This window comes from Pterocles gutturalis, unplaced genomic scaffold, assembly GCF_000699245.1.
Source record: "Pterocles gutturalis isolate BGI_N339 unplaced genomic scaffold, ASM69924v1 scaffold29208, whole genome shotgun sequence".
In the NCBI taxonomy this organism is placed as follows: domain Eukaryota; kingdom Metazoa; phylum Chordata; class Aves; order Pterocliformes; family Pteroclidae; genus Pterocles; species Pterocles gutturalis.
Window position 1 is genome coordinate 1,481 of NW_010123891.1, and position 14,638 is coordinate 16,118.

The window sequence follows — 14,638 nt, forward strand, 5'->3', positions numbered from 1 at the left end:
ATCTCCTTTTTGCTGCTGAGGGGAAAACACCGTTACGGGGCTGGGGCTGGTTCTTCGGTCTGGGTGCAGCAGTCTGTGTGGACAGTCGCGAAGGGTGCGGGATGGAGAAGCACAAGCTTGCTTTGGCATGAGATCACGTTAGAGTGCAGATAGTATAAGGGAGGGTGACTGTGCACGAGAAAGATGATCTCTGTCCTGCACGCAGGAGTCCGTGCTTTGATACGCTGCGACTCTGAACTCGTCTGTAATTGGAAATGTCTCTTTTCTTATGTGAAAATTGCGGGCAGCATTTTCTCTAGTGCTCCCGAGGTACACTCAGCTGCCCTGACTCGCAGTGGCACGTGTTCGGGCTGCAGGCAGTGCCCCGGAGGCAGCGCAAACACCTCTGCAAGGGTCTGGAGTGAACTGCACTCCTGCAAAGAGTCTTGGCCTGCACCTGTACCTTACAGCTCTGCGGTTTTTTTTCTTTTCCTGCAGTCACCAGCTCTGTCTTGGTGCCGGAGGATGAAGAGACAGTTGTCAAGACAGGGTGAGACACTTTAAGATATTTGTTTATCCTTAATATCCTGCTCGGAGGATATTTTACAGTGAGGTTCTTGGTATACAACGCACTGCTTGCAGATAACTGTGGGATCAGCAAGCAGCCTGACGGGGCTGGCGGAGCGTGATGCCCTTGAGCTGGGTGGATATAAGCCATGGGAGGTACAAACAAGCAGAGGGAGCACTGCAAAACACGTTTGTTAGAGCAGGAGCTGTGTCGACGCTCGCATGCAGGGCACGGGATGGAAAAGTACCAGCTTGCTTTGGCATGAGATCACATTAGAGCAGAGATGGGTGATTTCTCTCCTGCACGCAGAGTCCGTGCCTTGATATGCCGCGGATAACAAGGGGCTTCCCGCTTTCCTCGATGCTATTAAACACAGCTGCTTTTTTTCTTTCCTTTTTCTAGGTCTCCTCCTGGACCTTGCACCCCCTCCAAGCTGGTAAGGATTGAGCAGAGGTTAAAAGCATTTCTGTTGGTTTGTAAGGACCTGTGAGCAGAAGGTGTTGAGTACACCTCTCGTGTTGCTGGGGAGCTCTGGCCGCAGCTCGCTGGGCTCGCTCAGCCTATGCTCCAGTAAAGAGTGCTTGGCTCCCGTACGTGCCCGAGCCTCCCCACAGCCCTCCTGGTTCTGATGCACAGGCTAGAGCACGTCTGAGATTGCCAAGTCTCTTTTAATCACCGTGTTCCAAAAACGGCAAAACCAAACCAGTGAGGTTTTATTTGGCAGATGAGCACGTGTGGCCCAAGGCTTGTTCCGGGTGCAAGCAGAGGTCTGGTGTCAGTGTGGTGTGACAGTCTCGGGTGCTTTCAAAGCCAAGGCTAGCTCTGACTAGAAAACAGCATTCTCTCTGACATTTTGCATAAATATATTTAAATGAGAGGCTGATGCACACCCACGCTGAACACTGGCCCTGGTACCGCTGGCGTTCAGGATGGAGCCCTGCTTTCTGGCTCCTGCTGCTTGGCCTCTTGCTGGAGATCAGCTCTGTGAAAATTCACCCTGAATCCACAACGATAAATAACCTTCAGGGAGGTTTTTTTTCAGTCGGACAGAGTTTGTACTCTGTTACTACTCCTGTATTTTTAAAGCTGCTTTGGACTGTTTTCAGTCCTGCAGGTTATTCAGAGCTTGTCAGTTTATCTTAAGACAACCACAGGAATTTGTAAACATCATTCAGGTCAAAACGCAACCTTCCACAATTCAGTGCCCTGCTGAGGAGGAAATCCCGGGGTTATGTCTGTGTTCTGTCCAGAATGACTTTCAAGCAAGCAAAGAGTGAATCAGTGGAGTGGAGCTCTGTGGCCCTGAACACCTCTGTAGGCAGGGACAGGCTCATACCTGCTGTTAGGGCTCTGCTTCTCAGTGGATCTGCAAAAGTTCCTATAAACTCAGCTTTTTCTAGTGCCTCTGGAGTTTTAGCTTGCCCGAGTTAGAACTGTAGAAAAGCTTAAAGGGAAAACAGAAGAGAAAAATGACCGGAGCGCTGTGTGCCTGGGAACAGAGGACTCGTGCAGTTTGTTTCTGTGCCCTGAGGAATTTGTCAAGGCGGTCTAGTCCCTGCAGCGTGTTTGCTCCATCCTCTCCCTCCTCTTGTCTTTCTGTCCTGCCGCTGGTGGGAGCAGTGCCCGGCAGCCTGTCCCATCCGCAGCCTGTGTCACCACGTTGCCTTACTCCATCCATCCATCAGCCGTTTTCTCAGCAAAACAAATTAGTTTGGTTTCTGCCGGAGGCTTCCTTTGGGAGCTGTGAGCAGTGTGAAACGTGATGACTCAGCCTTCCTGATCAGAAATCACCGATGTCTACAGAACACAGGTCCCTTGGTGCGTCCTGGCGCTTCAGGGTCAGGTTCTTCTCCGGGCTGATCTCGAATTAATCAGATCTGTGTCCTGTGAGGCTGCCGGGTGCTTCCTATACCCAGCCTGCGGGAAGGACCCTACAGAAGCATTTAGGGAGGATAAAGTTTCTGTACTCCTCCTCTTCCCCCTACTTTGTGTCAGCCAGCCGTGCCTGGGGAGCGGTGTTAATGCATCGCTGGCAGAGTGCGGATTTCAAAAGCCATTGCTGCTCTCCCACAGACACATAAAACCATTATCAGAGCAGAAGTGATGCTGGGCCGGTGTAAACGCACAGGTGGCAAATAGCAATGTACATCCCCTTCATCACCAACAGATAGATCAGGGCAATGAGCTGTTTGTCTGTGCTGTCTCCCTGTCTGTCTGTTCATCGCCACCAAGGAAAAGGAGCTGCCTGACTCTGCCAGGAGTCTGGCAAGTGAACAGCTTTCCGTCTGGAAATGCTTTTGTCCTTGTTCATGAGTGTGTTCGGTTTCCGCAGCGCATCCCTCGCTGCAGCCCCTTGTGTTCGGTTAATGTCTCTGCTCCTGGTGCTGGCGCCGCATCAGGGGCTTCACCCCGGCGGTGTGCTGGGATGTTTTCCCAGCTGGAAGGTAGGATGGCTCTGGCTGCTGGCACCAGTGCTGCGTGCTGTGCGGGTGGTTTTGCGTTCTTTGGTGACATTATGGGCTGTGTCCTCGTCAGACTGGCATCGTGATCAGAAACCGTGCCTGGCTGTTTGTGTGAGAGTTCTGCTGAAACCCCTTTGCTTTTCCTACAGGATCCCCAAAGTCCGCGAATGTCCCTTCGCTCTCGAACTGTCACCAGAAATGAGCAGCCGCAGGAGCCGAGCAGCAACGGTAGCTTCCAGAGGATCTTTGGGGCAGAGTTTTAAAAAGTCACTGCTTGGTTGGGAGGCTGACCGGGAGGTTTGAAAGATTGGCTAGTTAATTGCAGAGCCCGGTTGGAAAGACTAGTCTAATCTTTGACAAGCGAGGGTTTGGTTCGAGAGATCAGCGGTTAGGAGATTCTGTGCTGGAGTTATTTTCCACCCAGGGAAGCACACGGGAATGGGTGTAACGGGGATGGAGGGATGTCTCAGGTCAGGGGTGGGCTGGCTGAATCCCGTTTCTGACGCGAGCAGCTGCGCCGTGTCCGTGCAGAGCACGACAGCGTGGCGTCACTGCAGACTGGGCGCCGCGGGTCACTTCGGACAGTTCGGCTAGTTTGCATTTCTGGGTTTGGATGGTGCTGTGTGGCTGCCTGCTGAAAGCAGCACGGTCCTGCTGTGCATAATTCATGGCAGGGTTTGGTTTTTGCTGTTTAATGATCTGCTAAATCTCTGTCTGCTTTCAAAGCTGCATTGGGATTTTTTTTCCACTAGAGCTGACTGTGTAACTGCTTTCTTTCAGAAAACAACATGAATAAGAACGAGAAGACCCAGGAACCGCCCCAGAGTGCCAGGTGTGTTGGTGGAATCCTTCTGGTTGGAAGATGCCTCTGGAGAGCTGTAGTACAGCTCCAAGCAGGTTCAAGGCTGAGACGTTGTTAAACGGCTTCAGTGTGTTTTGATGACAAACTTTGCAGTAGGTTTTCTCTGCCTCTGTGAGAAGAGGATTTAATTTGTATCTTCTCTCACGTTAGAAATGTTTTGTTGGATAGCTACGTGTGCACACACTGTAATATCTCTTAACCTAGGGCAGCTTTATGGTCTATCTTCAGACCCGGCTTTGAGACAACCAGGAGGGCTTGCCGTGCGTGACAGACTGTATTTTTCTCGCAGGAGAAAGCCAAGTTACAAGAGAGCTGTGGACGAACGCTATGACCATCAGCAAGCAGAAGATGGAGGGCTTTCTCCTCTGAGAAGGAAGACCCCCTCCCCAACCTTTCCAGCCAGCAAAGTAAGATCGGTGTGACCCCGGTGCGCGTCCCCAGGACCTGTTTCTTCCTCACGCTCCTGAGGATCGTTTTTTGGCGTTCCTCTCCCAGGTGGTGCGTCCTTTCAAAACGTTCTTGCACACGGTGCAGAAGAACCAGCTCCTCATGACGCCAAGCTCTGTGGGCAGAAATGGAGTGATAAAATCCTTCATCAGGTACAACACTCCTCTCCAGGCGGATCCCAAGGTAAGACAGGGCTCTGCTCTCAGCCAGTGCGGGATGGTCTGATGAGTGTCCAAGTTAAAGCACAGGCAGGAAAGAAACCTTTCAGCCCACGTTAGACTAAGAAGTAACTTTGAGCTGTCTGTTTACACTTCAGAAACTAAACAAGACAGTGATTAGTCAGCTTCCTGGAGTTCTAACGTGGACTCTAAGCTTTACTGCTGCAGCATTCCCCTGTGGTGTTATCGGGAATGAAAACTGGGAAAGGAAAATCAAGGGATTTGGCATACTGCACTTGAGGGGTAGATACAGCTGAAGCCTGCACATCCCAAGTCTCCTTTCCAGGACTTTTCTAACAGGTGACATCTGAGCAAATGCCTCTTCAGTCTAAGCTGCTGATGTCCTGAGGTTTTTCAGGCCTTTGAAGCAGGAAGAAACGTGAGCCTGTCCTGAGCAGCAGGCTGCTGATTCCCTGAGGGAAGTGTGCCAGTGTCCAGAACTAACAAACATCTGTACCAACGTAGGATAACTGCTGCAACCAGCAGAGACAGGCACCACGCCTGTGCTGTCCACAGGCTGATGTCTGCCTGTGCAGTGCCACAGCGGGGTTCACAGCACCCGCACCCCAAACAGAGCAGTTGTCCAGGTGGATGGGATTTGGGAAGATCTGGTTGTGTGTTTCCAAAGGGAGTCGGGCAGCTTACGCAGGGCAGTTTGGTCGTCAGTTGTGATCGTTTAATTAACCGGGCTGGGCTTGCAGTAGGATACTGCCTGTGTCGCTGATGGCCAGCCCTGGCTCTCACCTCCTCTGCCTTTGGGTTTGGTGTTTAACTCGAATAAATCCATGTTCAAGGAGCACCAGGTTTGGTCTGTGTGCTGCAGTTCCTGTTCCTGAACAGCTCTGACAGCGCCGGGACAGTCCATGGGTGTCGCTTCACGGGTGCACCCAGGGACGTGCTGGAGCTGGCACGCAGAGCACAGGTTGTGACACTGACACCCAGCGAGTGGCCGGCAGAGTGAGGGGGTCCAGGGCTTGTTTTTGCTGTCAGGAGGGCTGGGGAGGGGAGGAGGGTGTGCTCCAGAAACTGGTTTTCCTGCATCTAGCTTCTGTCTGGCAACCTCCAATCAGGATTGTTGGTGTTGCTGGGAGCTGCCGTGGTTGTGCTGCTCGGGGAGCCTCGCTGCGCTCCAGCAGAGACGGGACGACTGTCGCTGGGAGGCAGTGAGGGATTCCAGCTCCGGTCTCTCTGCTGTTCTCTGACGTTGGTGTCTGTATGGGCAAAGGAGCCGATGGGATGGGAAGGTCCTGGCTGGTGCATCCTCTGCTGCTGTTGGTTCATTGGTGGTTCTATCTTTGGTCTCATGCAGTGTGGGTGGCTTCCCCTCAGGACTTCTTCTGTGTGGGGGCTAAACATGAAATAGCCCCAGAGCGCTGAGGTGTAATGGTTGTTTTTAAATTAGCCGGTTTGATACTGATAACAGCGGCTGTTTACAGCACGGAGCCCAGTGCAGGGCGATCACTGGACTATTTCACTGTGCTCATCAGGGCTGTCACCACTGGGCATCCGCAGTGTCACATCCAGCGTTAAGTCAGGTTATCGTCCCCTGTTTGCTGTGACCAGCGCCGGGACAGGACGCTGGGGCTGGGGTAGCCGGGCTGCTCTGGAGAATGGGGCGAACGCCCTGCGTTTGTCTGGGTGACACACGGGGTGGCTGTGTGCTCGGAACAAGCCGTGAGCGCTCCGTCCGAGTTGGGCGCTGGTGCGTTACTGGGAGGTGAAGCTTTGTGGGCAGCGGGGCCGCCCGCGGGAGCTGGGGCTGCAGCCAGCGGGGTGTTTCCTCCGGCACCTTCTGCTGCCTGCGCTCGCGGCAGGAAGCTGGGATCGTGGCCACGCGTTAGCGCTGCTTTCTGGGTTCTTTTTACTGGCGTAAATGGCAGCGCTGTCTGTCTGCGGTCTCTGCAGAAGCTGCCGGGACCTCAGGAGCTGCTGCTTCTGTCCCAGCTGCCCGGCTCCTCCTCTTGCTCTCCAAGGTTAACCCTGCTGCCTTGTTCTCCGTCACGCCTGTCCCCAGACACCCGTGTCCCTGTCACGGGCTGCCTGAGCTCTGTGTCAGGCTGGTTACATCCCGCGGCTCCGGCTGCGGTTCTCAGTGTTACCTCTGGGCCCTTTCCTGACCCAAGCAAGCTGAGGCAGGGAGAAGCCCTGGCTGGTGGGTGCAATCACGTTTCAATCCACTGCAGGAAAAGGAGAGACAGAAGCTGGAGACTCTGAGGAAAAAGCAAGAAGCTGAGCATCTGAGAAAACAGAAAGTGGAGGAAGAGAAGAAACGGCGGCTGGAAGAGGCAAAGCTGTGAGTATTTGCTTTCTCCCATGTCGGGACTGCTCTCTGTGCACCTCTAGGTCCCTCTCTCTGGGTCTTTCAGCTTGCGGAGTCCGTACACGCGGCAAAAATTCATGTTGGCTTGCTCTCGCAACACAAGGACAGTGTTTGTTCTCGCAGTATCTGTCTGGAATGCCAATAAAATGTTAACTATCCTTGCTGACGGCTTCTTCAGCTTTTCGTCTGAACTCCTCTGTCTCAGGTGGAGCTGAAAAGCGTTGCTAATGTTTCGATGAGTGGTGTATCGGGCAGTGGAGCTGTGCCTGTGGCTGTATTTGAGCCGTAGGGAGCTCAGCGGCGAGCTGTGCTGTGTCCTGCAGGAAGCGTGAGGAGCGCCTGCGCAAGGTGCTGCAAGCTCGGGAGCGGGCAGAGCAAATGGAGGAGGAGAGAAAGAGGCGGATTGAGCAGAAGATTGCTCTGTTCGACGAGAAGACTGAGAAGGTAAGGCCCAGTGTACCTGCAGAGGTGATCTGGGAGAATAAATAATCCGTTGAAGCGGGTGATGCCGCGTGTGCCCTCCAGAAAGGGAGGAACTGAGGCTGACGAAATCTAGAGAATGAACTGGAGAAGGGCTGGATAAAGATCTTTCCAGAAACCTGGTGATGCTGAGGAACTGCCTTTCTCCTGGTTACAGCAAATGGCAGCTGCAACCCCTTATTTTCCAGAATTATGAACGTAAACGCCTTTATTGAGGCTCTGATAGTCAGGTGGGAGAATAACCTCAAGCAGATAAAGCCAGCCTGATGGCCCTGAGGGTTTGTCTGCTTGAAGCTGTTCTCCCGCCTGACTAATGGAGAGGAGAAAATAAACATACCTCACCCAGAGCCTCTCTTGTGTCTGAGACTTTCCGACAATTTGCACACGTGGCCATAGCAGTCATTAGTCTGCTTTAATTATCTCCATCTGCTTTTCTTATTTCATGGTTCTGAGAATACGCTCTGATGGCTTTGCTGGTGTCAGATGCACAAACAGCAGCATGGGACCAGCTCTTTCTGGGGAGGTGTGAAAGAAGGCTGTTTCCCTAAATACCGTACCTTTTTCAAAATAAAGCACAGGTCCCCCTGGCTCCTGGCGGCAAAAAAGTGAAGCTTCTGCCCCGGGAGAGGGTGGGAGTTCTGCGTGTGTGACCTGCTGCTGGGATCTGTCACGGAGCTGTCCCACCCGAGGCTGCGGCGCTCAGCGAGCTACGTGTGTGTTGTAGGTGCGGGAGGAAAGGTTGGCAGAGGAGAAGATCAGAAAGAAAGCGGCTGCCAAGAAAATGGAAGAGGCAGAGGCCCGGCGCAGGCACGAGGAAGAGGCCAGAAGACAAAAAGCCCTGCAGCAGGTCAGTGCTGGCGCTGTCACCCCGCGGGCGGTTGGAACGGCTGCAGGCTGCCACGGTCTCTGTGAGCGGGGGAACCCAGTGGGAGCACGAGCACGACCCAGTGGAGAGCAGTGGAGGGGCTTTGTCCCTAAAGCTCTGCGCAGGGTTGTGCGTCCTCCTGCAGCACGCGGCGAGCCGTCAGTGGCGGCTGTGACCTGTGTTTCGGCCACCGTTCTGGACAGATTCCTGCTAAAGACCTTGATTGGTGGGTCAGCAAGTGTTAAAACCTCTCGGTTAAACCTGTCTCTGGGAGACCCAGAGCTGGGGCCGTGATGCCCTTTGGGGTGTGTTTTGGGCAGGGAAGGGCCAGCGCTGAACTTGCTGGAGAGGTGCTGTGCCTGCCTGGAGAGCTCTGAGCTTCAGCCCCGAGATGTTTCCCTTCTGGAGAGTTGGGCCAAATGCCGTGGTTCCTGCTCCTTTAACCCGGAGCCTGTTCCTATGCGAGGTGAGGTGGGTAACTGCCTTGTTGGGCTTTACCAGGAGGAGGAGGAACGTCGGCACCGGGAGCTGATGCAGAAGAGGAAGGAGGAGGAGCAGGAGCGTGCCAGGAAGCTTGCTGAGCAGAGACAGGCAGAGCTGGAGAGGGAGAAGCAGCTGGCTGCAGAGAGAGAGCTGGAGAGGAGGAAGGAACAGGAGAGGATCCAGGCAGAAAAGTAAGGCAACATCCACGTACATTCTGAATTCTGTGCTGGGGCTTTGGAGAGAAGCAGGAGCAGAGGACACTGGTGAAAAGCCCAAGCAGTGAAGAGCTGCTTTGTGCCGTCAGGGCAGCTCTGGCCCGTCGCGGGTACCAAGCTGCTGAGAAGAACTTCTGGGCTGGATGATGTGGGGAGTCTGGTGGGGAGTCCCCTGAGGAGCTGTGAGAGGAGGGGTGTGCTGCAGGCGCCGGACGGGAGGGTGCCCTGTGGGGTTTTGAGGGTAATGGTCTGTCGGTTTGGTTCTTAGGCTGCGCGAAGAGCGGGAGAAGGCTGCTCGGCTGCAGAAGGAGGCGTTGGCTGCTAAAGAGCAGCTCCGCAAGGAGAGGGAGAAGGAAGAGGTGAGTACTCGGTAGGTGGGTAGAGCCAGACGGAGCTGACTTCAGCAGCGGTTATGGCCGGGAGCAGCCGAGCTGTGCAGCTGTTAAACCCCGATGAGCGAGCTCGTGCGCTTCTGAACGTGAGCCAGCCAGAGGGGCTTTGACCCAGAGCCTGTCCCGCTCTGTCCACTCCAGGTGATGCACTGCGCTCGCAGGACGGCAGAGCGCAAAGAGAGAGGACAGACCACGCACACGTTGAGGCGAGGTGTCCAGCTTTCCACCCTCTCTGTGCCCAGGTGTATCCGTACCTCTCCTGGTCCAACAGGAATCAGTCCCAGACTTTGCAGAAGCAGCGTCTCGGTTTCACATTTGTGCCGCCTTCAGCACAACCATGCGTGCAGACCGTAGACTTTGTCGGGTTGTTTCCTGCAGCAGTCCTGCCAGCAGGGATGCCCTGAGCGGGCGGTTTCGTTTGTGGGGTTGAGGAGGGACCTCCTCACGCCTGGGCAGTCCGTGCTGTTTAAATCAGCTGCAGCTGCACGGGCTCGGGTTTGGCTTGGCTCGCAGCGTGCGCTTTCACCGGGGCAGAGGTACAGCCCATGGGTGGTGTTCAGGTGGCGTTTGGAACGTCCCTTCGGGGGGACTTGCACACAGGAATTGCTGGGAGTAGGCAGCGATGTTTGGTTTATGAGATCTGGGAGAACTTGCACATTCAAGAGGATTTGTGGGAAAGAACAGGAGGTTTGAATAGTTGGAAATTGCCCAACGTTTGCCTGAAGTCGTCGTTGCTCCTCTTAGCAGTGCTGTGGCACTGGCACACTGAGCGGTTGTCCGGCTGCCCTCAGGGAGCTGAACCCCTCGATGGGGATCCCCGCATTCCAGCAAGCTCCTCGCTCTGTCCGGCAGCTTCGTGTGGTGACGGGCTGCTGGTGGCAGACCCCTGTGCAGCTTGTCCTCCCGCTGAGCCTGGCTGGGGTTTATTGATTTTCGATGTCCACTGCTTGAGTCAGCAGCCTCTGGTTTCCTTTAGGTTCTGTAGGAGAAACTAAGCATCCACAGGGTGAGATTTTCGACCTTTTTTTGGGACAGTTACTGTACAACGGGATGACTCAGCCTCTGAAAATAGGGTTTATTGGGCTAAAAAGGGGCTAAGATCAGCAGCACAGACTTTCCACCTGCAGTTGGTCACTGCTTTCTGATCTTTATATCCTGAAGATAAAGTCAGGAGCAAGTTTTTTCCAAGCACGAGGTCCTTGCGTTACTGGAGGAAGCAGCTCCTGCCCTCGTCTCGGGTGGGGAGGTGGGTGGGTTTGTTCTGCTTCAAGAGGAGAGCTCAGGCTGCTGCAGGGCGGCTGGTGCTGCGCTGTGTCCAGAGCGCTCCTCAGCATCCGCGAGCAACACCAACTTGCAATTAAATGCTTAGATATTTTTTTTTTGCATATCAAAAAAATGGATCCCTGGATTACCAGCGTAGGTTCGTTGGTAAGATTGATTAATTCGTGGCTTGCCCTTGCCAGCAGGAGGAACAGAGGCTGGCAGAGACCGAGAGGCAGGAGCAAGAACAGAAGAAGCTGCCAGGGGAGCAAAAGGCTAAAGATAGAGCCCAGACAGAGCACCTAGAGAACAAAGAGGTAATTCTGCTCTCTCTGAAGTGTCTTTAAGGGATGACATCAGAGAACGTTGGTTCCAGCGCTGCCGTGCTGTGACATTGGGCAGTTTTACCCTTTTGGTAACACAGGGACGCTGTCAGCACTCCTCCTGGTGCCTGAGGCTGTCTCCTGGCAGCCTCGAGTGTTTCATTGACCTCTGGGGAGTGAAATGGAGGGAAGGGAAGAGGCGAGCCTTTGCCAGGGTTTCCCGGTTGTCAGGAAAAGGCAGGGGCTGAAAGGTTGGAGGTGTTGAAGCGCTGGATGAACCCCCCAGCAGTGGGGCTGCTGAACTGGTGTGACTGGAGTTCAAAGCTGGGAAGAGCCGCGGGACGGCAGCAGAGTCTGAGGAGCGGTGCTGCCCTGGGGCCTCGCTGCCGTGGACCTTGAGCAGCTCTGGAGGAGAGGTACGCGGCCTGAATGCTGAAGACACGTGTGTGGATCTTTATCTCCTCCCAGAGCTCGGTATTTTAATCTTTAAATGCAAAACCAGTGAAACAGGGGTTAGTGTTAATGGACACAAAGCCATGAAGGCAGCCTCTTTGGGGAAGGAAAGCTTGTTCCCCACTCTCTAGAGATACTCATCCCTGTAGTTAAGGGCTGACTTATGTTTCATGGCCGGTGAAATTTGCAGTTTTCAGTTTTTCTTTGTCACTTGCATTTCCCTCAGTCACGCCGTTCCCGGCAGAATTACGACAGGGTTTGTCCTGAGCCGCTGCGTGCGTGCTCTCTACAGGGTCATGCTCAGCTCAGTATTAAACGAGCCCAGGGGGTGGGCTGCAGAGTATTTAAAGCATGTTACTCTGCTCTGGCTTGGAGGGTGTAACAACTCCATTCCAGCCTGGCTTGAGCTGAACGGAACGGCTGTCTCTGTGTTAGATTTAGTATTGCTGGCTCGTTCATGCCGTACACAGCCAATTAATTAAGCAGCCTAATTAAGCAGGAGGAGGCAGTGTAAAGGTGTAATTGGGTCAAAACTTCAGAACTTGGGTCAAGTTCCTGGGTCAAAACTTTAGATCTGCCAGACCTCAGGCTCGCAGCGATGCGATAAAGCAGGAGGTGGAACGTGGAGGTGTCATCGACGAGCGTCTCACTGCAGCTCGGCCGTCGCAGAGCTGTTGCATCTCACGCCTATGGAATGTTTGTCTTCCAGAACTCTCCTGTCTGCAGCTCCTACCAGATGACTCCCCAGGGTCCGAAGGAGCCCAAGCCCCCGATAGTAGATCCGAACAACTATGGTCTGGATCTGAACAGTGACGACTCCACAGATGATGAAAGCCAGCCCCGCAAGCCTGTCCCTGCCTGGGCCACCGGTACGTGTGGACAGGCCGATACCTGTCCTGAGGTCCCCCGACAAGCCCTGTGCAGCTGGGCTCCGGCGGGTGGTACGACCTGGTGTGAGGTTTTGCCAAGTTCCTCCCGCTTGCACGCCGCAGTCAGAAGCGCTGATCTCCAGCAGCGTGGCTGGAGCGCTGAGCCAGGCCTCCTCTGCCACTGGGGATCTTGCCACAATGTCGGTGAGCAAATCCTCGTTTAAGCTGCCTTAGTGCAGATGCTGGTGTCGTTTTGCCAGTGCGAAAGGCAATTATGAACTGTGCTCTGGCCTTGAGCCGGCATGGTTGGTTTGGCTTGAAAAAGCGAAGTGACACCAGATGTCGTGGGCCAGGCTTCACGCCAGCTGCTGTTCTGCTTCCAAAATACTTGGTTCCGCGATTTCACGTTCCACCTGCCCCGGGGCAGCTGGGGTGTTGTGGGGAAGCTGATGGCATCTGCAGGAGAAGGGCTGAGAAGCCTTGCCGCTTGTAGATGTGTTCTGGTTCCTGGACAGGATTCAGCACAGACAATATTCGCCCTCCAGGTGGTCTGTGCTGAAGCTTCGGGCTTACACGGCTGCTCCAGAACATCCAGTGCTGGCGACTTCCCCAGTTGTGATCTCAGTGAGATCAGAGATGGGGAGAGCAGGGACACATTGCATACAACCAGCCTATGCAGCAATCTCAATTAAAAAAATGAATGAATGACAGTTTAACCTTTTTTTTTTTTTTTTTTTCTGCAGGGAACCAGCTCAACCAGGCAGTCATCCGCCAGTACTACAACCCCATCAACGTGGACGCGCTCTTCGGGGCCATCCCCAGCCCCAAGCTGGAGGACATCTTTCACAAAAGCAAACCGCGCTACTTCAAGCGCACGAGCTCTGCGGTTTGGAACTCGCCGCCGTTCCCGGGTGCCAAACCGGTTCTCGGGGTGCCCTACAGCCTGCAGAAGTACTGAGGTGGGCAGCACTTCTGGGGGGCGGGGGGCGTTTCTGTCCTTCCAGGTGAGAAGAGAATCTCTTTGTTTCTGTGTTTGTGTCAGTGTCTGTAAATCTTTGGGTATTAGCGTGGAATAAATGTCTGCCTTTACTGGCTTCTTGCATTTTCCATTTTCAGGGTTTATTTTCCCCCTGTTAGGCAAACCAGCGAGCTTTCGGGAGATTCTGCTTCGGGAAGATGTGTCTCCTTTTACCCTTAGCTTTAACCTGGCAACGATTTAGACCTTTAGGCCGTGAGAGCGTGTCACCTAAAGCCCCAGAGGTGATCCTCGCCCCTCAGCCTTGCGGGGCTGCAGCAGCTGCCAGCAGCAGATGGAAGCTGTGTCTGCGCTGTCCCTGCGCCCTCGCGGGACCCCTGCGCATCCTCGGTAGAACCTGCGTACGTGCTGCTGGCGCTCTCCAGAAGCCAGAGGTGAGCAGCTGTGGTCTTCAGAATCCTGCAAACTGCAAAGCCATCCCACTGCTCCATTCTGCAAACGCTTCATGCCAGCACCAAGCACGACGCTGTGTGTGAGCCAGGGGGACGTGGGATGAAATACCCCGAGGAGTTCATTGACCTTTCTGCGGGTGTTGGGGAAGGATGTGACCCTCAGCCTCATCGTGTCTCCAGCTCTGTTCTAGGCTTTAAGAGGAACTCTGCAAAGGTTCCGATAGAACTTTGTTTCTCCAATTTAAATTCTGTGTCTGTGGCACAGGTTGGATCGAAAGAATGACTTTAAGCCAAATCCTCATCTTTCTCTCTTCTCCCCTTGGTGGTTTCCTCTGTGCAGCACCAAAGCCGTGCTTTGCACTCTGTGTTCAATACGGCAGAGTCAACGGACTGTTAGCAAAACAATTTCCTATTAACAGCAAAACGTCAGCTCAGAATTCCAGTTCCAAGAGCACTGGGTGTGCTCTTCGTGTTCTCCCCACACCCCCTTTGGAACCGGCACCAACCCTCGTGTTCTGTGCACCGGTCTCGGGGCGAGCAGAGCCCTCGGCACAGCCCTTGGGGCAGGTCCAGGGGACGGTTCCGTCCGTCTCTGCGGGTCGTTGTGGGGGCTGTCCGCTGCAAACACGGCGACTCGATGGTTCTCACCTCAGATCCGTCTTTTTCTTGTGGCTTCACTTGTTCAAAGACGGGCGAGTGTCAGCGGCTGCGGTTTCGGTGTGCAAAGGGCTGAGGAACCCGTGTCTGTGTGTGTGCAGCTCGGTCCTTAGAAACCCCATCGGGCGGGATGATGAGGTGTATGGGGAGCCTCCTGCCTCTCCCTGCGCATGCCCCTGGGGAACTGTTTGCCAGCTGATGTCTTCACCGTGACGTGGGGTTTGTGTTTAAATCCGTGGACTGCTCAATCCTGTGCTCCCGTCCATGTCTGTATCCGTGGGATGAGCGCTGTAGATGCTGTAGGTTGGGTTTTGTATCTGAATGAACATAACTTTGTTGTGAGAAGCCTTGCTGCAA

General features: G+C 54.2%; 1 protein-coding gene across 1 annotated transcript in view; it reads left to right on the plus strand.

The window, feature by feature from the left end:
- INCENP (inner centromere protein antigens 135/155kDa) overlaps positions 1 to 13,154 on the plus strand; it is a gene marked incomplete at its 5' end in the record, with an annotated part of 14,012 nt that extends 858 nt beyond the window's left edge. The window contains 14 exons of the mRNA XM_010078101.1: positions 478 to 529; positions 950 to 983; positions 3,159 to 3,237; positions 3,790 to 3,841; positions 4,161 to 4,278; positions 4,367 to 4,501; positions 6,720 to 6,829; positions 7,180 to 7,300; positions 8,061 to 8,183; positions 8,703 to 8,875; positions 9,168 to 9,258; positions 10,755 to 10,868; positions 12,037 to 12,196; positions 12,940 to 13,154. Of these exons, the coding sequence (XP_010076403.1) occupies positions 478 to 529; positions 950 to 983; positions 3,159 to 3,237; positions 3,790 to 3,841; positions 4,161 to 4,278; positions 4,367 to 4,501; positions 6,720 to 6,829; positions 7,180 to 7,300; positions 8,061 to 8,183; positions 8,703 to 8,875; positions 9,168 to 9,258; positions 10,755 to 10,868; positions 12,037 to 12,196; positions 12,940 to 13,154 (1,577 nt within the window). The remainder of the gene's footprint in view (positions 1 to 477; positions 530 to 949; positions 984 to 3,158; positions 3,238 to 3,789; positions 3,842 to 4,160; positions 4,279 to 4,366; positions 4,502 to 6,719; positions 6,830 to 7,179; positions 7,301 to 8,060; positions 8,184 to 8,702; positions 8,876 to 9,167; positions 9,259 to 10,754; positions 10,869 to 12,036; positions 12,197 to 12,939) is intronic.
- Between the last annotated feature and the right edge of the window lie 1,484 nt (positions 13,155 to 14,638).